A 26,534-nucleotide genomic window follows, 5' to 3' on the forward strand; every position below is an offset into this window, starting at 1 on the left:
GATGTTCCCACACAGGAAATCAGTAAACTACATGCTTGCATTTAAGTATATTGTCCAATTAAATGTGTTTCCCAAACAAAGATGTTTTCCTTAACCAGGGTCTACATGCTATATGGAGTAGACATCACTCCCACATCACTCCTTTACAAAATGAAGCACTTTCCTCCCCTGTCATGTTGTGTAACAAATGTTGCAGGGGATAGTCATAGCCTATGATCTTATACCAAGTCATTGGCAGAATCAATAAAAGATGGAGCTGGGATTCATCTAACCTAACATTAGCAAGCTATAAAGTAGTCTTCTGGTCAAGATGGACAGGTTGGACTCTGGTCAAGCTTTGCCATTACTCTGTCCACTGGAGATGTTTCCTCACAATGTGGTTTGTCCAACCTGTCTTAGGCCAGTGGAGACACCCCAACTCTCTTGACTGTAGAAAGAACAGACAGTTTAAATTGGACATGCTAACTTCAAAATACCCAAACTGAGTAAGGGAAATCTCTTTCTGGGATCCCAGCCATCTGCTGTTCTCCCAGCCACCGCTCCTGTGGCCCTGGAGGGCGCTCAATGCAGAGCTGCAGACTGGCCATGGTGTCACCATTTCCCAGCCCGCACTGCCCTAAATCACACAGCTCCCCCTTTCCAGTTCTGTCACACCACTTATTTTGGTTAGGGTCACCTCTTTTTGAAACATCTCCTTCTTCCATACTTCAAATGACTTTCTGCTCTAGAAATAATTCTGCCACCACAGCATGAGCAAGAAATAATGATTTTTGCAAGAGCTGTTCAAAGTCCCTTCCTGATAGTGGCTTGAATTTTTTACAATGGTGTGGAATGTGAATCGAATTGTTAATCTGATGGCTGTCGTGGCCTTGCACAATGACTACTTTCTATAAATAAATTCCAGTCAGCGTGATGATATATTAGTAATAAGAGTACAGATAGACAGTATGTGTTATTGAGCTGTTATGGGTGGCACCGTGTAACATGGCACACAAAACCCTTTCCTCATTCAGGACAGAGGCTCAGGAAAGGTGCATGCAGCCAGATGAGAAGGCAGGGGGTCAGTCCAGTAACTTTTGACTGTTTTCACCTCTTTTACCCTTAACATTCCTCAGTAGTTCAATGGAGAGACAGCCCCACAGACACGAAACCACTGCAAACTGAGCTCCTTCCCCATTCCCCCCACAACCGCCAGTGCTGAGTGAAAAGTAGCTGGAGACCCCCAGAACCCTCCAGAGACCATAAGATATCTCTCCTAACCCCGGGTGCTCGGTCTGGGCAGGAATTTACCTCAGGATTTTCAGGAGAAGAGGGTGCCCCCTGCTTTCACCCCTCAGCGGGCGCTCATGGCGGCCCCACAGCACTCCCCCGCCACCTCCCTCTCCGCCCTTTTCGCTCCCCGACCCCATTTCACTGCAGCCTGCCGCACTTGGCCGTGTGGGAGGGAGGAGTATCGACTCTATGCCCTGCCCAGCAGGCTCAGGACAAAGGCGGCTGCGTTTCTACCGCCACAGCCGTCCCGCCCGGGCTAGGCGGAGCCGTACCGGAGCGCCGCTCCCTACCCGGGACGAGCCGCCCCTGCCCGCCCGGCGCTTTAACCGCCCGCCGTGGGTGTGGGCTGGGCTCAGTGCGCATGAGAGCAGGGTCGACTCTTCAGCAGAGCCCGCTTTGGGTTTGAGGTTACTCCTGGAACCGGCTGTCCTTCGTCTGGTGTCCTTCCCGCACCCCGCTTTGTCCCCTCGCTGCCCCAGACAGGAGAGGCGCGGACTTCTGCCCGCAGCAGGTGAGCGCGGGGCTCCCCCGAGGGAATCTCCCCTTCCCGGCTCTGCCCGTGGGGACCGGCTTTCTACCGCTTTTCTACCGGCTACCGAGGCGGATTTCCAGCGCTATGTAGAGCTCTGGGGCTCGGGAAGCGCCTGCAGTGGGTTTCCTCGGGGGGTTCTCCCCTGAGGGCGGCGAGCCCAGCACAGCCTCGCCTGTCCCCGCTCCCTTTTCCTCAGCGACCCGCTTGGGGAGAAGCCCCGGGGCTCCCGTCATTCCTGTCAGCCCTCAGCCCTCGGTGGGACTGATCCAGCGTGGGTCTTGTTACTTACTAATGGGATATTTCCCTTCTCACGTCAACTGCTGCGGTTCCAAAAGCAGCGCTTGGGACGGTGGCTGCTGCTCCCTTGGGGTTTTGGCCCCTAGAGTTCCTCCAGGCAGGTTCGTGTGATGCTCTGAAAGCTGCCAGGCGCGGCTCTGCTCTCGTATTTGCAGCATGTGTAACGTTAGCAGACACGGAAAGAGGCTTCAGAGCCCAGGAGAGGTGCTTCTGGACTTCACACAGTTTTGTGACCAAAGGAGAAAGGGGAAAACTTCTTGCAAACGTCTTTGCTATCTGATGCGAGGCTTAGCTGAGCTGTGTTAAGGGTTCTTTTTCTTTCTTCTTTAGATTTTTCTTTCCCATCCCCTTCTGGTTAAAAACAACTTGCAACTGCATGTAATAACAGGCAACTTCAGGGAAAAAAAAAAAAAAAAAGGATGGGGGAAGAGTTTATAAAAGGTCTCATACCGCTGCATTATTAGGCTTTGGATGTGTGGTGTTAATGACTAGGGGTGATGGCAAAGAGCTGATTTTTTTTCTTCTTCGTTGCTTCCTGACTCTCCACAATTTAATTTTATGCTCGGGGGGTGGGAACTGTTGGCTTAAACAGTAGCAGATCCTAGCTCCAAATATTTTGCCTGCCTTCTGTCAGGTGCCTGTTCCATCTGGCAATGGTAAGAGTGAGATGGCTGCTGCTTCGTAAGCTGTGATCTCAGGTAGTTCAGGCGAGGTTTAGTGTGTGCGTAAGAAACCATAGCCCTTAAAACACTCTGGATTCTGGATTTTCACTAATCGAGGCTCTTAAGGGCATGTTTCCTGAATAGTTTTGGGTTTAGGACAGCAGCTGAAAACGGAGCTCTGTTGTGCTTGGTCCTGTACGTGGGTGTAGCAGGAGATGATGCCTGCTGTAAGAAGTATGCAGATGAAATAGGCAAGAAATTTGGAGGGAGGCTGTCTACTTTTTTCTTAATCGCAGGGATTTTAAGCTATAACAATGAAGTACCATAAATGTAACAATTGTTTTCTTGTGCCCTTCCTTTTATGAAGGGAGCAGAAGGAAGACCTTCTTTCCAAACCCTAAAGCATGTCTTAAAAGCTTTTGCAATTTCTGGTTTAGGCTAATAAAAAGGTGTTATTTTAAGACTCTTCTGTGGGTCCTTTGACGAATGCAGCATTGCAGATGTACTTTCTTGTACAGCTACCATAATACAGAACAATGATTGTGGGTTTTTTCCTTCCTTTGCAATGGATATCCCCGTATAAGGGAAAAGCTGGTGTTTAAGCACTAAACAAAAATATTGATTGCTCATATCTCAGAGAAACGAAGATACTAATTGTTTCCCAGAAGTGGGATAGATTTTTTTCAGAGGTGTTTTTCTCATCGAGGGTTTGCTTAGACTACAAACAACAGTGAATAAATAAAACAAAGTTTTGTGATAAGTGCTAATAATGTCTGAAACGGAAAAGAAACAAGGGAGATGCTACGTTACATCTCTTTACTTTGTGAACAGTAAAACTCTTCTCCTGTCACTCATAGTTGCTTTTCCTTGTTTATATGCATGCCTCTGAGAGGAAATATTAACCCGGAATGTCGGTGGAGGGGCTTGCTGGCTGGATGTAGTAAGTGCAGCGACTTCACTCCTCAGCAGCTGACAAGTCACAAGCTGGCTGACCTTCTAAAATACTGGAGCGTGAAAATAAATGATGATACGAATGTGGCTTTCAAAGCCAGCCAGCCAGGCTGTGTCAAATACTGTTACCACCTCCCTCCCCTTCCTTAATTAAAAAAATAAAAGCAAGGAATTTTAATTTCCAGTGTCTCTAGCTGCTTAGGGATATCCCTCTCAATTAGGGATGTATTGATTATTCCTGTACCAATGAACGTACAGGGTAAGAATTTACTGCTCTGGTTTGCCTCTGCTCTTTTCAGCTCAATTTGCCGTGGGCAGGCAGACCTTTATGTACTCGCAGAGGAATGAAATGTGCATTAAATTAGCTCCATTTTAAAGTAAACATCTCTGCTTTGTGCTTCAGATGTCTTCTGCCCTCTTCCCAATGCCATTGCAGCGGTTACAGGCAGTTACAGGAAAGGAGCTTGAAATCCCAGCATGCGACGTGACACAGAAGCACTGGGGCTGAAAATTATCTTGTCCTCTTAAGTGCTCTGTAAAACAGGATTGGGTTCACCCTTGCTATGACTGTAGCAGTCGTTACAGGTGTAGCATGGCTGGGTTTAGGGCTCCATTATGTAACAAGGCAGAAGTTGACTAATTACAGAGGAGTCTGTGCCCAAAATTGTTTATGTAGATTTCATGTTTCCAAAGTGTTGGCTGTCATGGATACAGCACCACCCTGATTTTAAGAGGGGACACTTGATGCAAGTAACTTTAAAAGAATCGGATGCTTTCTTTTGCAGAAATTTGCATAAAACATTTGCAGCCATCACCTCGATGTGTTTAAAGCCCCAGATAATATTGCCCTACATAGCCATGGGTATCGTATGCATTTTCCCACTAAGCAGATACTGATCATCAAATCTCAACCATAGGCTGCCAGTGAGAGACTTATCCTCCCGTAAGACGTTAATCTAAAGAAAAGTAACTACCTGTCACTGACCAGAGTTTTATTTTTAGTTGAGGGGGGGAGGGATTGAGAGCACTTCAGGGATCTTCCTCCAGCAGCTTAACCTGCAGTGTTATATCCAAACCTGTGCCAGTGGCTGCCTTACCTTTAGGCAACGGGATTCAGCTGGAGCTGCTACTGATGTCATGTGCTGGGAACAAAGTTTACTTGCACGGGATGAAGCGAAGTTGCAGAAGAAGTTGCAGAAAGTACATCTGCTTTACAGTCTCCTCCCAGATAAATTCTGTCATCAGGCTGGATGAAAGTGTGTAACGTTGTCAGATCCTGTAGTGGTGTTCTGCTGTCTGTTTTAAAAGAAGTGGCATGTCCCAGAGAGTGGAGAGAGAATGATGAGATGATCCAGGTTTTTTCAAAAGGTTTCTTGTCTCGCTTTGGCTTAGTTGTCTTCAGCAGGTAAGAAAATTTCTGAAGTATATCATTTCAAAAACCAAACAAACACAAAACCTACCCACTAGAAAGGCTGTTCCTGAATATTGAGAAGGACCAGGTAAGAATGGAGCGCAATATTGAACCCCCTCCTGCTAACTTGAGGGTTGGATTAACATGGCCAAAGGTGTCACCTAGTGCATTGAATTTTCCAAATCATATTTTGCTCAGAAACGGTGTAATAATTGAATTATCGTTTAGGAGCTGATGGAAAATGTTGGTTTGTGATCATTTTAAGTGGGCTGCTACGTTCAGTTTGAGATCTGCTTTGGTGAACCATTCAAGTCTGTGACGAAATAGCTGGATTTGAGTTCCCTGAATTGGTGCCATGCCCATCGAGTTCTTTCAAAACCTATGTACACAGGAGTAATTATTTCACTGCTGGCAGCTCCCGCAAATTCTAGTGCAAGTTGTATGAATGACATTCAGTGTGTTTCTTGAGGCTCCAACTTCCAGGTTCAGAGGACTGAGAGAATCTTTGTTTGTAGTTCCACAGCTAACGGATTTTGTAGCTCTCAAAGCTATGGGGGAAAGTTTGAAAGTTTGTTAGAGTGCACTGTAGAAATGCAGGAAGCTTAAAACGAAATATTTGGGTTACTTGCCTGGAAATCTCTTCAGTTCTGGGAGTGTCACGTGGCTGTTAGCACTGAAATTATTTGGGGGGGGGAGGGGGGGGAGTTGCACGTGTCTCAGGCTGCTGCACTACCACGAGAGCACCCCGAGTTCCCAGTTTGCGAAGCACGTTTGAATTTATTCTCCATCTACTCTGGAAATCGTCATCAGGACTGAGATCCAAGTAAGTTTCTTTCAAAGCCCTTTTTCTCTCTCTTGTTTAGAGAGCCGTACTGCCCTGTTTAAGGGTCAGCATTTCTGTTTGGCCAGCTGTGCTATGATGACAGTCCCTCTCTAAACAAGGGCAGGAAATGTTGCTGGATGTGAAGCTGCTGTAAGTCGGGTTTGCACAGCCAGGATTTTGTGTGTGCAGTTAAGGAGTGTGCATCGTAGGCATCTGTGCTTCTGATCTGGAGAAGAAATCTGAGTTAACTGTGCTGGCAAATTTCAATTGACCTTGTCTCCTGAACACTAGCCTGTTTGGTTGTTGCTTCAGTTTTGTTGGCTCCTTCTATGAGAAGGGCCTTTTACATTTTCTGCCTGATCCTAGGGCTTTTCTGTGCCAGCACAAAGGGCTAAGTGGTGCCTCAGGCCATCCTGTGTGCTCCTAGTGAGCCAACTGGCCTGGGATATTTGTCCCTTGTAGGCAGCACTGTCACTTAGTCTTCCTCCCATCAGAAAGGTTAAAATACACTGAATATCACAGAAGTAGGAAATAAATCACCTCTAAAGCTCCAGAATTTGCTCTGTATTTCAGGTAGTGAAGGAGAACTCTGTAAGGAGGAAATACATCCATCGTACTGCATCAGCTATCTTTGAGCAGTCTGTAACAAGAGTGGCACGATGAAGACGTGTCATGGGCCAGTCTGTTTTGTTTAGCTCTGATCTCGTACAGCTGGCTCTAAGGTATGTAGCAGGAGCACTTAATGCAGGGAAAACCTAATCAGGTTGTTAGATACCTGCTCTGGTTTTGGAAGTCCCTGTCCACAACATGCAGGAGACTGGCTGAGTTCCTGCTCTGTTTGCCTTGTTTTATATGCTCTTCCCTCAGCATCTGGTAGCTGTTGTCAGGCTAATTGTGATACAGGGTCTCTGGTCAGCCCCTGTACCATCCCTTTTTATAAAACCTATCCCACAGTGGCTCTCTGAATGACCTCAGAGTACTTTCAGATTTTTTTTTTAGATCCATAGCCTTCAACTCAAGCAGTGCCACTTAGTAGAAGATGACATTGCACATTGTACACAGTGTGTGTGTTCGTACATCTGTGTACAGCTGCGGGGTGAAACAAACCTTGGAGTTCACTGCCCAGTTGTGTTTCACTTGTTTCCCTGTGAAGTAACTGCTCAAAATCAGGCAAAGCGTGTGTGGTGCTGAGTCTAGGCTTAGGAATCTGGCTTTCGAAACTGTTCTCATGAAGTGCATTCTAGAAATTGTATGTATAGTGAAGGGAGGAAAAGGCTGATGCTGTGCCCTTTCAGAAACGTGTGATAGCTTCCTAAAATTGCTGGTTCTACTTACTGTGAATGTATGATGCAGGAAACAGGATGCTGCCGTCTGCTTGCTGGCTTTCAGCTCCTGGCTGATACAGCTGTTGACTTCTGGCCTCCTGGTATCTTCCATTTTTGTGGAGTTGATCTTTAGCTTATTAAGCTAGTCGTCAAACAGGATTATTAATAAACACTTTTTCTGCCCCCTACTACAGAAACAATTCCTTCTAAACGCTAGAACAGAACTTCAGTCAGAAGTAATCTCAGTCAGTAAAACTAAAAAAAAAAAAAGTTTTTTTTTTTTAAATATCTTTGGCAGTTTCATGCAGTCTCTCTGAACCATGTACCTCTGTCAAAGCAAAGTCAAATCTTTGGAGGTAAAATTCAATGTTAATTTCAATATATTTCAATTTTTTCTTTACCCTCTGCAAAACATGCATGATACGTGAAACGTGTTCTTTCAAATATCTTGTGAAAGCTAGTGCTCGTGTAACTGATCATTGCCACTGACAGAAGCGCAGCTGCCCAAAGATGCCTTTTGCTTTAATCTTTGGGATTTTCTCCCCAAGCAGTATTGCTCCTGTCACATTTCTGTACTCTTGCATCACGGTCTGATTATTTGATTTTTAATCCACAGCAGTGCAGGGGTACACCTCAAAACCAAAGCAATGAGAAACCTAATATGTTGAACAGAGTAAGAAACAAATCCTCTGGTGAGCAACTTTCCTCTTTGCTGTGTTTCTGAAGGTCAGGAGGAACAGCTGCCTGTCGCCCTGCTGTTCTCACTTCCTCTGATGATGGCTACTGTATTTTTTATTTTTCTTTGAACCCTTGCTGGTTACCTTGGCAATCCTTCTGAAACAAGCCATGGGGTCTCCTTGAAGTTCATTAGATCCTTGGCTCTGTCCATCTCGAATCCATGAAGTCTTCCACCTAAGAGGGGGCATAAAAAGGGTGCAGAGTCTCCTGTGTCAGCTGTGGTTAGGAAGGGAATTTGCCTGTAAAACACATGTGTGTGTGCAGCAGTACGCAGCTGTAGCAGCACCAGGCATTGTATAAACACGTAGGAGTAGCTTCTCCCTTAAAGCACACAAACATAAAGGGGAGAAGGAGTAATGTTTGTGAGCAGCTTATGATCTTAATGACCTCTGATGTGTTAAAGATGATGCAAACGACTGAAGAAGGAAGTGTTTTTTCCTTTTGCTTTGTGGTTTTGGCTCTCGTTTTTTCTCCATCACCCCCTTTCTGCAGGCTCACAGCTCAGGAGCAGCGCAAGAGACTTTCTGAAAGGAGTGAAACCTCCGAAGCCTTGCGACACAGCGGCAGAGCCAATCCTGTAATGCTTGCTACTTGATATTGTGGGGGAGGCTCTCTTAACCAGTTGCACTCGCTGCCTTTATTCATTGTTCAGGAGCTTTGTGAAACCTCAGAGCCTGAACTCCAAGATGAATAACAGGAATATTTACAGCTCGTGGCTTTGACATTTATTTCTCTACTGAGTCTGGCTACTTCTGTTGCACTGGACACAGCCTGCTGCAAAGCTTGGACCTGTTTTTGGTGAGGTTTTGCTGTTGAAGGAAGCAGAACAGTGCTCCTAAATACTCTTCCCACAAAGTTTTGGCTGGCTAGGTGGTTTCTCGGTAACTTGGATTAATATTTTCATTACATTAGTTGTTAAATTTCAGTCTCAGTTATGCGATCTACAGTAGCCTGAGGCAGTGAGCTCTGAGCTCTCCTGGTAGTCTAGTCTATAAAAAGCTCACAAAGAGTTTTGAGTGTAATCCTAGAAGTTTAGGAGTCATCTGTAATGCATCACAGAGGGCTGGACCAGACGTGGCACGTCCAGCTTATACTGGACACGGAGGTAAAAGCTTGTGCTGGTGAGGAGCAATGCCCACCGCCTGTCAGTAGGAAATGCTGTGAAGTTCAGAGGGGTGAAGTGCCTTCTAAAAATTGAGTCTATTTTTCCTCTGTGTGCTGCGGGGTTTATGTTGGAGGTGGAGCCTCTGTTGCAGGATATGTTTTATTCTCAGGGTGTTCTTTTCAGGTTTAGCTTTCTGCAGCGTAACTTCTTGGCACGTGGCAGCCGGAGGTGCAGCAGCTGCTGCAGGGTTCCCGTGTGCACCTGCCTCGTGTGATTCCAAAAACCAGGACCGAGAGCATGCTGCCGCTTCTGTGGTGTCACGGAAGGACCATTACCTTGAGGATGCACTGTGACCGTTTATATTTAACGGTATTAATAAAAGGAAAGGAAGAGCATTTAGGTGAAACCAAGGTTAAACCTCACCCTTTTTTTTGAATGTTAGGGCTGACAGTTACCAGACACTCGAGTTGTGCAGTGCAGGGCTCTGCTTACCCTGCCTGTGCTTCCAAGACGTTGTGTGGGGGCCTTCCCACGGGATGCTCGTCGGTGCTGCGGCACAGAGCGCTCAGCCGTACCTCTGGTAATGTCATAGCTGTCTCCCGAGAGGAAACGATCAGCGGGATGGAATTGTTGCTCGGTATCGGCAGATGTTATCTCACCGCCACGAGATGCTAATCAGCTTACCGGCAGGCTCTGGTTTCTCAGCGCGGGGCTGACAGGGGTAGGGAGGCAGTTGAAGCAATCCAATTGAATTGGAAATGCGGACTGGGCTTTGCTTCTCGTGTCACCTCGTGAACCATAATAAAGGGAGCAGCACTTGGGAAGCGGGACCATCTCGTTACTCTGATATCACACAAACTAAACGGTGTCTGGTTCCCAAGTGGCTGCGTGTAACGTGGTACCTCGGCACCAGCTGTTTTGAGGGATGCATCGCTGCTAATTCCTAGCCACCTGCAGGGAGCCTGGAAAGATGGGCTGGTGAAGAGCAAGGCACTCTCTCCTCAGCACGATGCGCTTTCTTTTGTGAAGGATGGTTTTAATGTACTGGAGAAAGATGACCTCGGTTTGTCTTGCCTTCCTGCCCCCTGCTTGTGCTGTCAGTGCAAAAGGATGGCTTCTGCCTTTGTGGTACTTTGGAAAATGAAGGAAGAAATTCTGCTGGAGTGCTTTGGGAGACAAGGCTAAAAAAGTGGGCCCACGTGCACCTAATGAGGTTCAGGAAGCCCGAGCGTGAGGTGCTGTACCTGGGTCAGGGCAATCCCAGACATGAATGAGTGAAGAACTCCTTGAGAGCAGCCCTGCAGAGAAGGATCTGGGGGTTCTGGTGGGCAAAAAGCTTGACACGAGCCAGCAGTGTGTGCTTGCAGCCCAGAAGGGCAACTGGGTCCTGGCCTGCACCAACAGGGGAGTGGGCAGCAGTGGAAGGAGGGGATTGTGCCCCTCTGCTCTGCCTTGTGAGGCCCCACCTGGAGCCTGTGTTCAGCTCTTGGGGCCCCAGAACAAGAAGGATGGTAGCAGGTCCAGAGGAGGCCACGAGGATGATCAGAGGCTGGAGCCCCTCTGCTGTGGAGCCAGGCTGAGGGAGCTGGGGGTGTTCAGCCTGGAGAAGAGAAGGCTCTGGAGAGATCTCATTGCAGCTTTTTAGTACTTAAAGGGGGCTTGTAAAAAGATGGACAGCAACATTTTGCTCAGGCAGATAATGATAGGACATGGGGAATGGCTTTAAACTAAAAGAGTGGAGGTTTGGATTAGATATTAGGAAGAAATTCTTCCCTCTGAGGGCGGTGAGGCCCTGGCCCAGGCTGCCCAGAGGAGCTGTGGCTGCCCCATCCCTGGCAGTGCCCAAGGCCAGGCTGGATGGGGCTTTGGGCAGCCTGGGCTGGGGGGAGGTGTCCCTGCCCATGGCAGGGGGTGGCACTGGGGGGGCTTTGAGGTCCCTTCCAGCCCAAACCATTCTGGGATCCTACGCTATAACAGAGAGGTATTACAGAACAGGATTCTAGAATGGTTTCAAGAGCAGGGGACTTCTTGCTCCAGTGGGTGCTGGTGTGTGTCTGTTCCAGTGAGCATCTTCCAAATGTGCAAGCACTGTTTCTTCATAGCTGAGTGAAACAAAAGCCCTGTAAGCTTTAAAATGCAATTTTGCTTTGTAATGTGGTGGTGTAAAAATGGCACTACGTTCTCTTCATAGATCTTTAAACAGAAGTAGTCAGCGTAAAGCAGCTTGAGTAACAAGTGAGTTAACTTCAGCTGTGTTAGGAAATGAACTGGATTCCATTTCTCTTATAAATAAACGCTGTCTGATAAATTATTGTTTAAAAGCTTATAAAACATGGCGTTTCAACTGCGTCTGTTGGTCTCAGCCTCAGGGAGCTTATTACTGATTTATCTTTTTTTTTTTTTAAAAAAAAGATGACCATAGGTGGTAGCTGTGTTCTAGAGCATTAACGATGAGCATTATTTTAGATCATGTAGGATCTTCTTACTACTCATTCTCCTCCTTTTATTTTAGGAACAGGTTTAAATGCAACACACTATTCTCTGTTTTCAGATATGAGCACAGCTAGCAACCCTACGTAACGTGCTGATGGCATCCTGCGCTGCGCAGGGATCAGGAAGTCCAGCAGGGTGTAATGCCTAGAAATCTCCTCTCAGATTTTCCTGACGTGACATCCGAAATCTCTCCAAAGCACGTGGCTGGGAGCATGGAGAGGGGCGGCAGCATGGAGAACCGTGGCAACCAAGCGAGGTGCAAAAATCTTGCTATGGTAAGTGCTTAATGAGCCTTCTGCTTAGTGATACAAATCACACGAGTAGTTTTGTTCACATCACAAGATTGGTTTTTTGTTAAGCATTGATCTTTGCAAGTTCCAGCGCTAAATGGCTGGTTGTAGTCTTGGTTGTTAACGAGCTGGAAGGCTAGAAGTGTTGTGGTCTGGTACAACAGCTTGTTATTCTGGTCTGATCATCTCAGACAGTCTGCAGAGTGCCTTTGCGTGGCCATCCCTTCCAGGGAACTGGAAACAGCATTTGGGGTGTGCATGACACTGGGTAGCTTTGTTCCACTACCTTCATGTGGTGCGTAGTTCGGTGTGTAGCTCTAGGAATGACTTAAAGCAAGGGTAAAGGAGCCTGGGGATGGTGCTCAGTGCAATATGCAGTTTCTTGCTGAAGGTGTTTGTTGACACTACTGAACGAAGCTCCCAGCTTATTCCTTCATATAATTAGGTGAGTAACAGAGAGCTCACCACAAGCAAAGCTGTCTTTGCATTAGCGAATATGAGTGTGCGGCCATTTAAATAGTGCGTGAGTAATTGAGGGAGTAGGATGCAGGTCTGCATTTTTCTAATTAGCAGGATGATTCAGGCAGTGAACTCAGCAGGATGGTTGTACCGTGCCATGCGAAGCCTCGAAAGCAGGTATGGTTCCCTGTGTGTTTTCTCGATTATCGCAGCCGTTCGGAAAGCGTCCACTTCTAATTGGGGAGAGAGCACTCTGCTAAACGTGCTTTCCCTAAATGGGATCCGAAATCTCGGCCTTGCATTAAACATGAGATCAAGCTTTCCCTATCTACCCCTCTGCCCTCCCTGCCAGCTTCCTTTTAGGGAAGTCGCTTCTTGTGAAAGAGTAAGTTGGCAAGTTGGTACCTGTGTTTTTCTGTATAACTCAGAAATGCTCTGTTTTGTGCTCCTTCATGGGCTTGTTGGCAACTGGAGGTAGCTCTAAAGGTGTTCGTTCTTGGTTGTTTCTAACAAAAATACCACAGCGTAGTTAATATTCTGCTTTGTCCTTCAGCTTGTATTGCGAGTAAAAAGGCAAAACAAATAGTGCTACATTTAGTCCCTTAACTGTTTCTGATCTGCTCTAGGGGGAAAAAAAAAGGAAGCATCAGGGCAAGGGAGGTGAGGCAAGAGCCACGTATGCCATTTGGGCTGGGATATTAAGAGTATGTTGCTTATTCTATGGAAACTGATTGGATCTTAGAGAATTACAGTGGGAGTTGTGCTTTAATAATGAATTACAAGTTAATTTTATGTAACAGTTTGACTGCATTTTTTCCCAGTGTCTCAACTAGTAGCCAGTCATGTTTCCACGGGTTTTATTCCTGGCTGTGGCAGCAGGCACAAGACTGGTCGTTTGAAAAAAATCAGTATTGAATAACGAGGCTATATATAAATTGGTGTGTTTGTACAGCCTCATCCTGAGTGTGCTGTGTCAGGAAATGACATAGATTACCTTAATCTAACTAGATCTTACCATGTGATAACCCGTATGATGATGCATCAGCTAGAATTAGAACCCCTTCAGTCTGTACTGGAGTCATTTAGGGGAGTAAAATCTGGCTGAAGGGTGAGGCAGTTCCCATCAGAGTCGTGCATCAACTGGAGAAGTTCCTAAAGCCTGTAGTCCTTTATTTTGTATGAGCTCGTGCCTGAAGAAAGTGAAATATATATTGATAGTTTAATTCTGGTGCCGCAGACACTCTTCTGTGGCAGTGGTGGAAGTTCTAGCAGTGAGTGGGTGGCATGGCTGATAAATAAGGCTGATTACTGGCATGTGTGGAAGGACAGATTGGGGCATGGGTGTTCCCCTTCACTGGAAGGGGAGGGGAATAGGAATAGCCCTTTCTTAGGTTTCCTTGGCTGTAGAGAACAGTTCATTGCCCACGTTTCAGTAAGAGTAGAGATATTCCTCCTGACATTCTGCTCTCAGTAAAGGCATAATCACTGTTTCTGAGTTTGAGAAGGGGTCTGTGAACTAACAGCAATAGAATTCTGCCACTTATAACCCTGGACTGAGGTCTCTGGTGCTCCTCAGATCTTTTTTTTTTTTTTTTTTTCCTTTTTGTTTTTTATGCATGAGATCTGATGTAAGAAAACAATATTCTACTGTCTCATACCTTGTGTCTTTTCATCGCTGAAACAGGCTTTAGAAATCCTCAGGATAAAGAGCAGTATTCATCAGATACTTCTGCATTCTTGTGTAACTGTGTATTAAAAGCAAGATTTTTATGCTCCACTAAGCAGATCAGGGGGCTTTGTAAGAGGAAAAACTAGTTGCTGGAAAATGCTCCAACCTTACCTTCTTCCTCCTGTAGCTTTGCTCTAAAGGTTGAGAAGGTGCGGAAGTTCTGGGGGCCTAACGGGAAGGAGAGGATAGTGAACTTTGAAGATAAATAATTTCTGAGTGGACCAATCTTGAGAGAGGAAGGGAGGGTCAGACTTCCAGGCACACTGGACATTCTTAGCGCTGAAACAGAAGTGGCTACAGACTTACTTGACTCTTCATTTATCTCTTTCCTGGATCTGTTCAACTGGGGACACAACACAGAAGTTCAGGGTTGACTTTGAATTCTTCTAATGGCCTCGCAACAAAACGTAGCCCTGCTTTTACGACAGGGTTGTACAGGTTTCTTCGTACTTGATTACCAAAAAGAGGCTCCTAAGCTTCCCAGTGTCAAACTACATTAGTCACTAAACATAACCTTTGTATTGCCTCTGTGGAATTCAAACAAACCTGGGGATGTGATAATGCAGACAGCCGCCTGGGCCGGCTTTAGCCTATGCTGACAGCTTCGAGCTGGTTTGTCCGACTGTTGGCTGTGGTTGCACCCTGTGTGTCTGTGCTGGCATTGCTTCCTGCGGAACCAGTTACCGCTTCAGGGACGGCCAGGAGATGGACACGAATTACCAGGTGCCAAAATGTGCCTAAAACAAAGTCAGCGTGACTCTTAAGTCAGCTGTTGGCTGACAAGTTTAATTTTGACACAGTTCTCACCCTCTTATCTACACAGTGGTGCTTGGAGTTAATCTTTGACAATTGCAGTCCTGAAAGACATGTTTTTGAATGGGAAAACAAGGTGTTGGTGTCTGTTGTGTCTTGATTGCAGTAGGGTTTTCTGTATAAATCAGATGTTCAGGTCCGGATTTATGCTGCCAGATTTATCACAGCAGCTGTAGACAAGTACAAGAGACTACGTTTAGATGGGTGGAATGTTTGCCTTGATAGTTCCATGTCCCACCATCACCTAAACCTGTTTCCTACCGCCAGCTTCTCTGCTTCTTATAGCCATAAAAGCTATGAGGACCTGGATCAGCAGGTATATTCTGGCCTCTTTTTAACGAGGGTGGTGTTAAAACATATCCTTAGCGAAGGGATGGGATAGGTGTACCTCCTCGATGCGGGGGATCGGTTACCCTACCCAAGAGGGAGGGTGAACAAGCACATTCTGTTCTGCTCAGCAATTTTAAATCCCAAAAGCCATTCCTGAATAGGTGGTGTAAGAATTAACTTGCAATGAAATATGTCCTTAAACTGCTGCAACTGTTTACTCTGGAGATAATACTAGGTCTTAGGGTTTTTTGAAATACTTTGCCTTCTCTTAGATCAGATGAGTGCAGGCTGACTTCTTAAAGACAAACCTATTTCACTGCTTCATTCCTGCAGTTGTGCTGTGTCTTTTCTCAGCCATGAGCAACTGCTTTAGTTTCTAGGTGTGAATTACATCCTAGGACAATGGTATCACCTGCTAAGATCATACCAGGAGGTGTTGGGTGTTCCTTAGGTGGCCTCTGCTGACCTGGAACTGCACTAGTAACAAACTCTACAGGTGTCTTGGATGTGCTGATGTGACTTCAGTACATTTTATATCCCAACACGTCTTGAGTGCTAGGTTTGAGGGTTAGTGGCTTCCCTGTCACTCTCAATGGACCTTGCTCTGTTATTTTTTATTTTCACCTTTGTTTCAGGCAGATCCCTGGTGAACGCCACAGTTAATCACTGCTCTGCTGGGGCGGTGGTGACCTCCAGAACTCGATCAAGTGACTGTTTCTTCTGGTCACTAATCAAGTGGCTTAAATTGGCGGGTGGTCATGATTCTTAAATATAGCTTACTCTTTGTTATGTCTTTGAACAAGCTTCCTCTGTGACTCTACCAAGATTCAATACCCAATCATCGAAGATCATTTGTCACCACAGATGCCTTGTATAGTGCAGGTGACGCTCTCAACACTGGTCGTGTGGATTAAGAAGAGCAAGTATCCTGGGAGCGACAGGAGCTTCAGTATCTGGTTCTACACACTGCAGTCACTGAACATGGGGCTGACCTGGTCAGTTTGTAGTTACATCTTGTGGATCCTAAAAAAGTAGTTGCTATGACCTTACCCTTTCTGGATCAGTACGGATCACTCAAATGGAACAGCCTCAGCAGACTTGGTTTTAGAAGTGCCCCAGCCTCTCTGAAGAGATCCTGGGGTTCCAGTGTACCTTTAGGAGATCCTGGTAAGAGGTAGATTGCGTTTCCCCAGCCCCCCTGGCTGCATTTGGGTGGGTGGCAGCTGTTCCTTGTGGGGCATGGAGAGAGCTGTGCTAAGCCTCATCTGCTTTATGTTGATATTAGCATGACTTGGAAGCAGTAGGCCTTAGGGAGGGGGAAAAAAAAAAGAGCCATTGTTCCTACCAGCAGGGTGAGCAGCTGGAGAGGGCGAGGAGCTTGAGGACTGCTTGCTTCAGACTGTGGGTATAGAAGGAGGGTAAAGAGTGGCCTTGCTGTAAAATGTGCTGGGGAGAATGCCTCTCCTGGAGCGCACACAGTGCCTGTTACTTTCATGATCTATGAACTGCATCTTTCTGCTTCAAATCACAGAATCATTAAGGTCAGAAAAGCCCTCCCAGATCACCTGGTCCAACCACCCCCCTGCCACCAATATCACCCACTAAACCACGTCCCTAAGCACCACGTCCAACCTTTCCTTGAACACCCCAAAGGACGGTGACTCCACCACCTCCCTGGGCAACCCGTCCCAATGCCTGACTGCTCTTTCTGAGCAGAAATGTCTCCTCATTTCCAACCTGACCCTCCCCTGGTGCAACTTGGGGCCGTTCCCTCTGGTCCTATCCCTAGTTATCTGTGAGAAGAGGCCGACCCGCAGCTCCCCACAGCTTCCTTTCAGGCAGCTGCAGAGAGCAATAAGGTCTCCCCTGAGCCTCCTCTGCTCCAGACTAAAGCAGAACCTAGATGATAATTACCCTAGCAGGTGGGTAGATCTGCTCTGTAGCCCTCACTGATGGGCATTCCCAGACTTCCAGAGCAGTCTTCCTTGTACTCCGTTACCTTCTCATTCAATGGATACTTGAATTAAAGTTTCTGGAATGTGAGAACTAATTTCCACGTCTTGCCTTCAGTGGATATAGAAAGGATTTGTTGTAATGATGTAATGTGGCCAACTTCTTACATACTGGCATCCGTACAGGGCTGTGTCTGCCTGCCTCCCACTCTTCAGTGTTTTAAAACTTAGCACGCTCCATTCTTCCAAGCTTCCTGTGCAGCAAAACTTTCGTCACTCCTGGCTTTGTTCTGGACCCAGTCCAGCTTGGCTGCATCCTTTTGAAAGTTCACCGAGTGGATCTGAACTCCGTGTTCCGAGTGAGGATGTGCAGTTATTTCATCACCCCGGTTGTTATAGCCCAGGATGACACTTACATACCTGAGCAGCGCTCATTTTTTTTTTCCAGTTCCTCCTTACAGCGCTCAAATTGACCTGCAGGTCCTTCTGTTTTATATCACCACTTGTTCATCACGCTGTAGTTGTGGCTTTTCTTTCCCCAGTCAAAATTCATCCTGTGGCCTACTAGCACATTTGTACGGCTCATGGAGGTCTTCTTCGGTCCTGCCTGGTTCTTGCAGCTACACCTCCTAGCAAGAGATAGCAAGCTGATTGTGTTCAGGTAGCGAGGTATCAGATAAGAGGCGTAGAGGAACTTGTTCAGGACTTGTATCCCAAACTGCATAACGAAACAGGACATCATGCTACTTCTGAAGAATAATTCTCTCCCCAACCCCAGTTAGAGGCACCTTCCACTGATTCGATCTAGGATTCCTTATTCATCTATGGCTGTACTTTTCTGGGACTGAATCATCGTGTGTCACATCTTGTGCTTATATCCCTTGGCCAAGTATTAGCCCTCTCAGGAGAAATTAGACTGGTGTGAAATGATTTGATTGCTGTAAAAACAGTTAGTGGCTTTAGCCTGAAAGTTCTTCCAAACTTTCTCAATGGTTTTCTAAAACAAATTGAAGGGAAGAGGAAATCATAAGCTGATCAAGTGACGTTTGATAACCGGAGAGAGATCTTCAAAGTGGAAGTAGATATGTCATTGCTTTAGCTCGCTTTTCTAAAAGTGGGTTGGGTGTAACTTAGTCAGTAATCACAGAATCAGCTTGGAAAAGACCTCTCAGGTCATCCAGTCCAACCTTTAACCTGATGCTAGTTCACGATTTCAGTTCTAGTTTATTTCTGTAACGCTTCTGGATCCTTTGCTTCCCCACCGACAACCTGTTGATTACACGCCTTGCTCACCATCGCGGCGCACAGGTGCAATTACATTAACAAACTGCAGAAAACAACATGCAGTATTACAGTCCTTCACCAAATGGAATGGTATTATCAAAATAAGCAGCTGGCAGCTTGTAAAGGAAGTGCTTTTTGACACAGCACCCAATTAAACTGTGGACCTCACTGCCCCAGAATGCTGTGAATGTCGCTGGTTTAAACGAGCTTAAACAGTAAGATGAATTCGGGCTAGAAAGGCTTATTATAGTCTGTTAAGCACGTAGATGTGGGTGCAACTGGGAACTCCTCGAGCTGTGTGTTGCTGGAAACTGGGAGGATGTAGGGAGGAAAAAGATCACTCCACCCAGCGTACCCCAGTGCTATTTTCCTCACCCCGTTCCACTGCCCTGTGCATCATCAGGGGTGGCTCTGGGCAGGCTACCGAGCTAAATGGACTTTTTGGTCTGATCCTGAATGGCAGTTCTTGTTCCTATCTGTAACTCGCTCGCTTCCAGCTTAAACAGTGGAGCTGTACAACTCCTGTTTCCCCTTTCTATAAATACTCCAGAAGTAATTTCCTCTTTCTTCTGCACTGAAGCTTTTGTACCTGTTCTGACGCTGTTCCTACATGCAGCGCTGTCTTATTTCCCCCATTTCTTTTTACAGCTAGACCTGTCTGCCGTGTTCTTAGCCGGCTGGGGCTCAAGTGGTGCTACACGGGTCTCTTCCTACACATCACAATAGTTTGTTCCCTTCGTGTTGTCTAAGCAGCACCCAGTCACTTCTCTCCATGGAGCTGTGCCCATTCATTCTGTGGCACTGTGAAGTGACCGACGAGTTAGCTGAATCCACCTTTGTGGTATTTTGCTGGTTTAAATGTAGCTCTTTGACACGGGTAATGCTGCTCAGTTCCCTAGCAGTTCCCAGAATAATTAATGTTTTAACCATTGGAGATGTCTTTGGGATTTTCCGCTCTGTTTTCTGTTAAAGCTGTGCTAGTGATAGGATCCTGGGCTCAGCGGTGAATGGACTTCAGATTAATTGAGTGTGACCATCAGGCTGCTTCAGGAACTCCTGACTCTTCCTCCCCCAAAAGGAGCACTGGGGCTGAACTGCCTCTTACTAAACAAAACTCAGCGTGGCAGAGCCAGCAAGTTGTACCGCATGCACTCGGTAGGAGCAGCTGAATCGGTGTTGTGAAGCTTTCTGTGGCCCCTTGATATTCCGTGGCTGTAATGGGCAGGTATGAAAGTGATCTTGTCTATGAAACAAAAGAAAATAAAACATCCTTCTTAACAGCCTTTCTTGTTCGGCATGAGGAGGAAAAGTTTGGCTGCATGGGACTCTAAAATACTAATGCCGGCTGAGCAGACTTAGTTATTGCAGCTGTTTGCATCCTGAATTTCTTCTGGTCAAGCAGTCCTTTTAATCCCAGCTCAGGCACAGCTTTCAGGTGTCAAACAGAGACCATCTTTTCTCAGTGACTTTTAGAGTGGGCAGTGTTGTGCGTGTGCGAGGCTGGGTTTGGGAGGTGTGTTTATGAGGAGAGTTGGTGGAAAGAAGGGAGTAGCTTCAGTAACTGTAGAGGTTCCACTTGGACTGCTAAAAACGCAGATCCTTCACAGAGAAATGATGCTGGAACACCATCCCAGTACGAATAGGAACTGCTCGGATTAGTTCATCTTCCACACATTTCAAGTATTTGAAATAGGCTTGGTAACCTTAGCTATAACTGGCACCGCTTAACCACAACAAGATTCCTCACATCTTTCTGGGAGCTCTGCTACAAGCATTACAAGCAGGAGCTGTATCACACCGCTCTTCTCAGAGCGGTGGGGGAATAACGCTGCTTTACAGCTGAGCCCCTTCGGTTGGACCAACCTGAGTATTTGCAGGCTTACCTGCACCGTGCATGTTTGTGGGATTGCTGCCCTGCCTCACAAACCAAAACGTGCCTTCCCGAGGGAGTTCCTAGCCAGGCTGGGTGCTTTGTACCCCAGTGAAATGACCTGCTGTGATGCTGCCCGTTCTCTGGAGCTGCTTTTTATTTTGCTTTCACACAATCACAAAATGGAGAGGTGGGAAGGGACCTCTGGAGGTCACCTAGTCCAAGCCCTGCCTGGCAGGGTCCCCTAGAGCACATCTTCGAGATGTGACGGTGCTCATCTGGAAAGGAAACGAGGAAGGAGACCGAAGAGCTAACTGAGCTGAGGTTGTCCTCTCAGATCCTGCAATGCCGTTCACCCCAGGTGTATTTATAAAGGGGTGGCTACTCGTCTCAGATCCTCCGTGGAAAAGAGGAGGCTGCTCATTTCAGCAGGAGCAGTGAGGGGTGGTAACCTTGGCAGAGCTCTGACCACACAAATCTGACCAGGCATGGCGAAGCGTTCAGTCTCATAGCGCAGAGCTTCTGGAAGTCTTCTGAGCAGCTCTTTTCAACGAGGACTGTGGTGCAGTTACTGCGGCGCTGCTCACTGGGTCTGCTGCCACCACGGAGCCCTTAAACAAAAACCCTTTTCTCTGCCTGCGGAAGTCTGGTCCTTGCCATGAGCTCACCCACAACAAAAGCTGCTCGGAGTCCTGTTCAGCTGGAGCGAGGACCTACCTCACAACAGCTCTTTTCCTGTCATTCTCTCCCTTACTAGACATAGCAGCCGAATGAGTATTTGGGTGGGGAAGGAAGGAGATTGCAACATCCATTAATGGGAAAAAAAGAAGGCTTGTCTGTCTCTCGCTTTCCAAGCGCAGCTGTAAAACTTTTCTCAGCCTTGGAAAGCTGAGCTCTGCCGTGCGGTGGGTGCGAGCCGTGCAGCGCGTCAGCCTTTGAAGTCAGTGCTTTAAACAGGCAACTGCAAATGGCATCCGACTCCCGGCTTTTGGAGCAGCCTTGCTGGAAGCTGACTGCTACAGAATTCTGGCAGCGTATTTCGGGTGGCAAGATTTAAACACAAGCATCCCCACCTCTGTATTCGTCTCCCAGCCACCAAACCGCCTTCACCCTGAAGTCAAGGAACACGAATCTCTAGAAATGAAGGTGCACCGTGAGCTGTTGAGCCAACTTTCTGTTTCCCTGGGAGATTTCAGTTTTCTCTGTTAGCAGGGAGCTGCACAGCTGTGGCTGAAGTCTGCAGGGTGCACGTGATCACAGCCCCAAATTAGCAAACCTGTCCTGAGGAGTGGGAGAGCTGAGAGTGGCTGTGTGATTCGCTTCTGTAGATAAATGAATGAAATGTTCCCCTGACCACAAAGGGGAAGACAACTAAGAGCCCTAAAGCGCTGATTTTTCTCATCTGCAGTGTTTTTAAGTGCTTAGGCACTAATTGCCACTTGGTACAAGGCAGTACTTCAGGGTTCTTAATCTATAGGCACCACTGTTCTGCGGAGGTCCACGGTAGGGGAAGGACTGAATCCAGAAAAGAGAAAACCTCATTTCTCGACAATGCTTAATTACATTCCAGAACTTACATAGCTCTCTTGGGAAATGTCCTCCCTGGATCCATTGTCTTAATGCAGTGCCTTTCCTAATCGTTCTTTGTCATCTTCGAGCTTCTGGAAAAGTGAGTGTTTCCCAGGGTGGAGGTGGAGGGAAAAGAGGTTGCACGTTGCTGCCTAGGCTCTCACAGTGATGTTGTGCTAATCGAGTTAATCAAGAGCAGTGACTCACAGCAAATGAAGACGAGATGATCCCAGCGATTATTTATCGCTCCTGTGCCCTACCGGAGCGTTTCCTGCCGGAGAAAATAGCCCAAGGCCTTTTACTGCTAGGGACCACATCTTTGTGTGTGTAACATTTCTTTCCGTAACTCAGAGGTAACATTTTCAGAAACCTTCTCCCCCCCCCCCCAGCCAAGCCACCTGTTGGCCTGGCTTGAATACCCCGTCCTTCACGTGCTGCTCCCAAGCCTTGTCCCTGAACCTGATGCGCCTGAAGCAGCTAACGCCAGTTTGGAGCTTGAAGAAGCTATCTCAGCACTTGTACGGGCACGGGGCTGTTGGGTGGGTTTTGTTGATGGCTTTTTAATCTTTTTTTTTTTTTTATAATACTTTTAGCAGTTTACTCCAACTCAAATGGACGTTGCTGCATTAAGTACTTCTAAGGATGAAATACCAGTTGCTGTGTTTCAAAATGCTCTGTATCTCCTGGCTTTTATTGTTTTGTAGTAAATCAATGCCTCTTTGGGAAGGTACGGAACAGCAAGGAGATGCTTCTGATGTGACTGCTGCCAGTTACATCGTGCTTCTTCCTGTCTTCAAAAAGAGGGTGCTGTGTTTGCTATCGGTGTACTCCGTACTGATCTGTAGGGCATTAATCTTTGTGACTTTTTTCCCCCACGTAGGATGATGAGAGTATGAAGTACCTAACCCACGAAGAGCAGGATGTTCTCATGTTCTTCGAGGAAACTATAGATGCCTTAGAAGATGACTTGGAGGAACCAGTCCTACACGACAGTGGCATCCACTGTCAGTCTTCAAGGTCAACGGAAGAGAACTTGTCCAGCCATTCGGAGACCGAGGATATCATTGACTTAGTGCAGTCAACGCCCGAGAGCAGTGACCACGAAGGCCCTCCTAGCAAAGATGTGGAACCAGGTAGCAGTATTTCTTGAGAGTGTGGTTTTCCTTTTGTCTCAGCCATGACATACCCCAATTCTCATCGGGAACAGCTAAAGAAATTCTGTACCTGCCTTGCTACCCCAAGATCAACCTGTTACTCATCAGGAGCCGTGAGGATCATGACTGTAACTTGACATGGAATTGAGGGGTTGCTGAAATTGCTGTTCCTAAAGGGTTTTTTCCTCATAATTAAGTTGTTGGACTGCTGTCTCAGTTCCTTACTGTAATTAAATTGTAACAGAACTGAGTATAACACAGCCATCACGTCAAGGCAGACTGGTGCACAGCAGTGTTCACGTTCTGGTTCTCTGAGACCTCTTGAGGCTCTCTAAGAGTTTTAAGATAGCAAGTTGGTTATAGTGTCACTTGGTGGGACTGCGGCACATGCTTCTGTCAAGAGTTTGTGACAAGACAGTGTACAGCACGTTTTCTTTACCCCATAGTTTGCACTCCCTGCTTCTGGAGAACAGATTTATCACTGGTACATACATTGTGATGTCATGCATTCTCTCCTGTCTGTAAACAAAAATAAGAATGTGCAAAACTTAGAGAAGCCTTCAAACACGGTAAAGCCAACATCCAGATTGTGAATGAACAGCAGAAAGGGGGCTTCTAGTGAATGTGTGGTAGACGTTGGAGCTTTGAACTAGATCATGCCCTCAAGATGCCATTGCTCATTGTTAGTTATGGGCAAAGTGTGCTAAGTTTGGGCTAGAAAGTTTGGGGGAGGGTGATACTGATGGTGAAATAAAGCCTTGTATTCTCTGTGCAAAGACTTAATGAGGTTATTGGTTTTTCTTCTCAGTGTTGGATGCTACCTTGCGAGCAGAGAGCCCTAAGCCAGCTGCACCTGCCGACCTTCCCTTGCATCCCTCGGAATCGCAGCCACTGACCTGTGAGACTCCTCCTCTTCCTCCTCCACCCCCTCCTGCCGTGCAGCATCCAAAATTGCTTCGCTCGATCCCCACCCCGCTCATCATGGCCCAGAAGATGTCCGAGCAGCAAATGGAGAGCAGGGTGCGCTTCCCAGGCAACCTCAAGGAAGGGAGCTTGGACAGGAAGAAGACCCCTGTAGCCAACGGTGACTATTTTGCAGCTCCAAAGCACCCTCCGGCACCCGCCCCCAAACTGCACCGATTTCCGAGCAACATCAACATAACAAATGTCAGTGGCAAGGAATTCAACGAGACCATCTCCAAAGCAGCCGTTAACGTACAGGAGCGGAGAGCTCAGGTGCTGGCCAACATCAATGGCGGAGCCTTTCTGGCAGCAGAACTGGAGGAGAAGCTGCAGAAAAACGACTTCTTGTCGCGCAACAGGAGCTCTTCTCTAAGGGATCTCTCCTCCGAGCAAGCACGCTACGAGGCCCTGACAAAACTCGGTCTCGTTAAGGGGAAGCCAGCTCAGGACCAAGCAGATCGTGCCCCGAGCGCTCAGTGTCTTGATGCGCAGCCCAAGCAGGCAGACGCCGTTCCCAATGGGTATCAAAACATCCACGAGGTCTTAAAAAGCGAGCCCAGCCCTTTCCTTCCTATGGGCAAAACTGTAACAATCAAACCAGAGGGAGCTCTTGCTGCTAACAAGGTCGCTCAGCAGAACGCAGCGAAGGGCTTTAATGATTACAAACAACCTAACCTCAGCCTGGATATGAGAAGGAGGTCGGGTTCGCTGCCCAGACCCTCGGGATTTCGGTCGCAAGGGATCACGGTCAAGTTCTCTGGACGTGGCTCAACAGAAGAAGCCAGGAGAGAGGCACTCCGCAAACTGGGACTGCTCAAAGAGACTGCGTAACGGGGAGGGGGACGTTGTGGCATCGGAGGGGAATCCGAGCTTGGCTTTGCGCTACAGCAATCCCAACAGGATTGGGATCAGATGGTTTGGAAGACGAAAGGGGAGTTCTCTGCTTCGGGCAAGCTCAGGAGGTACTGGGACTGGAATGACTGCTGGCGCTTAACGCAAAGCCTGGCAGCGCGTAACACCGAGTACAGGGCTGGGTTTCAGCCCGCCATCCTGCAGAGATGCTCGCCTGTTACTCCTTGTGACTGAGAAATGTATTTAAGTAGTGCTGGCCTACAGCAGGGCGCACCGCGTTAGGGAAGTGCCCCGTGCAGTGTTGTACGGAGCACGCTGAACGGAGGAGCCTCCTTTTGCTCTTTTTCTAAAGCCAAAACCGAGAGCTCTGTTTTGCACACGTGTCCGTCTGTCCGGGGAGCTCGAGATGGGTCAGAACTGACATTTCTGGCCCAGGTGACGCACTTCTGTGTTGTTTTGTTGTCTGTATTATCTGGCTTTGCTTTATTCCCTCACCTGTGGTGAAGGCTGCTGCTTCCTTGCTCAGCGCCTGCTCGACTTCAGCCTGTACAGAGGGTGGTTTTGGTTCTGACCTTCTCCTCAGCAGTATGACCCGAGCCTGGCCTTGTGGCTGCGTCGTTCTGCCCCTTGTGGAGCTGCCTGCTCCGTGGCCGTGCCCTTGAAAGCTCCACGTCCTGTGAGAGGCAGCGGATGGGCCTCGAGGGTGTGCGCAGTGTGCCGGTTTCTGTGCTGACAGCCAAAGAGTCTCCTGACAATCTGAAACCCAGCTGTTCTGTACCGGGGGGGTGGTGGAGCAGAGAAGCCATAGGAACAAGTCCGCTTTGTACCAAATGTGAGAACCTTACTCAAAAGTCTTGTCTCTTTCTGTAGTGTTCCCCTGAAGAAGCTGTTACTTGAACAATTGCTGTGCTGCACTGGCCAGGTCCAGGTTCTGTTACTTCTAAAGCCTCCTTTAATCTCCTGCTTTGACAGAGCTCAGCATCCCCTGTTCAGAGCCTTATTTGATCCCACCCTGCCACTACTGACCAGAAGCTACAGCCAAAAGTCTTGCAGGCAAAGTGGAGTCACAGGAGAGCGCAGTATGGAAGGGGACATCATTCCTGAAGGCTCCCTGGGGCTGTATTTGCCTTTATTCAACAGCCACCCTTTTCATGACAATCTCCAAATGTGTCTCTTGGTCTGATTTTTTTTGTGTGTGTGTATGTATGGCAAAGCTGCTCTTCTGTTGTAAAGCTCCCTCCCTTTTTGTACACCTGCCACCATCAAGAACAGCCATCCTAAAACAAAATGCCAAAACCCCACCCCTCCACATTCCTCATTGTTACCCCGCACGCTTAAGAGTTCTCAGACTTTTTTTCCTAAAGAGAAAATCTCCTTCATTCTCTGCACTTTCTAAAGCCTCAAGCACCCCCCTCGTTTCCCTAAGGAGCTGAGTAATAAACCTTGGCGGGGAGGAGGGGAGCGGCAATAATAGAAACTGCCCCACCCTGCAGAGAGGAGCTCTGACATAACTGTGATAAACAAGATTGTATTCCTTGTGATAAAGTATTTCAAACTTGCTGAGCTGTACTTGTAAATGAAGCCGTCGTGAAGGAAAAATCTTTTCATAGCTACTAACCTGCCTCATGAGTTAAAGGGTATTTTTTTGTTCATTTGTTTT

The 26,534-nt window shown here is 47.3% G+C and overlaps 1 protein-coding gene across 3 annotated transcripts; it reads left to right on the forward strand.

Moving 5' to 3' along the window:
• The first annotated feature begins 1,452 nt into the window (after positions 1 to 1,452).
• On the forward strand, positions 1,453 to 25,408 carry PROSER2 (proline and serine rich 2). Of its 3 annotated transcripts, none has more exons than XM_035325236.1 (5): positions 1,453 to 1,783; positions 6,522 to 6,670; positions 11,668 to 11,884; positions 22,786 to 23,038; positions 23,868 to 25,408. In XM_035325236.1, the coding sequence occupies exons 3-5, from the start codon at positions 11,750 to 11,752 to the stop codon at positions 24,851 to 24,853; spliced, it is 1,374 nt and encodes a 457-aa protein (XP_035181127.1). In that variant the 5' UTR covers positions 1,453 to 1,783; positions 6,522 to 6,670; positions 11,668 to 11,749; the 3' UTR covers positions 24,854 to 25,408. The 3 variants fall into 3 exon arrangements, with proteins under 3 accessions (XP_035181127.1, XP_035181118.1, XP_035181109.1); XM_035325227.1 differs by lacking the exon at positions 6,522 to 6,670 and adding an exon at positions 9,559 to 9,696; XM_035325218.1 differs by lacking the exon at positions 6,522 to 6,670.
• The last annotated feature ends 1,126 nt before the right edge of the window (positions 25,409 to 26,534 follow it).

This window comes from Oxyura jamaicensis, chromosome 1 (assembly GCF_011077185.1).
Source record: "Oxyura jamaicensis isolate SHBP4307 breed ruddy duck chromosome 1, BPBGC_Ojam_1.0, whole genome shotgun sequence".
Taxonomy (NCBI): Eukaryota; Metazoa; Chordata; class Aves; order Anseriformes; family Anatidae; genus Oxyura; species Oxyura jamaicensis.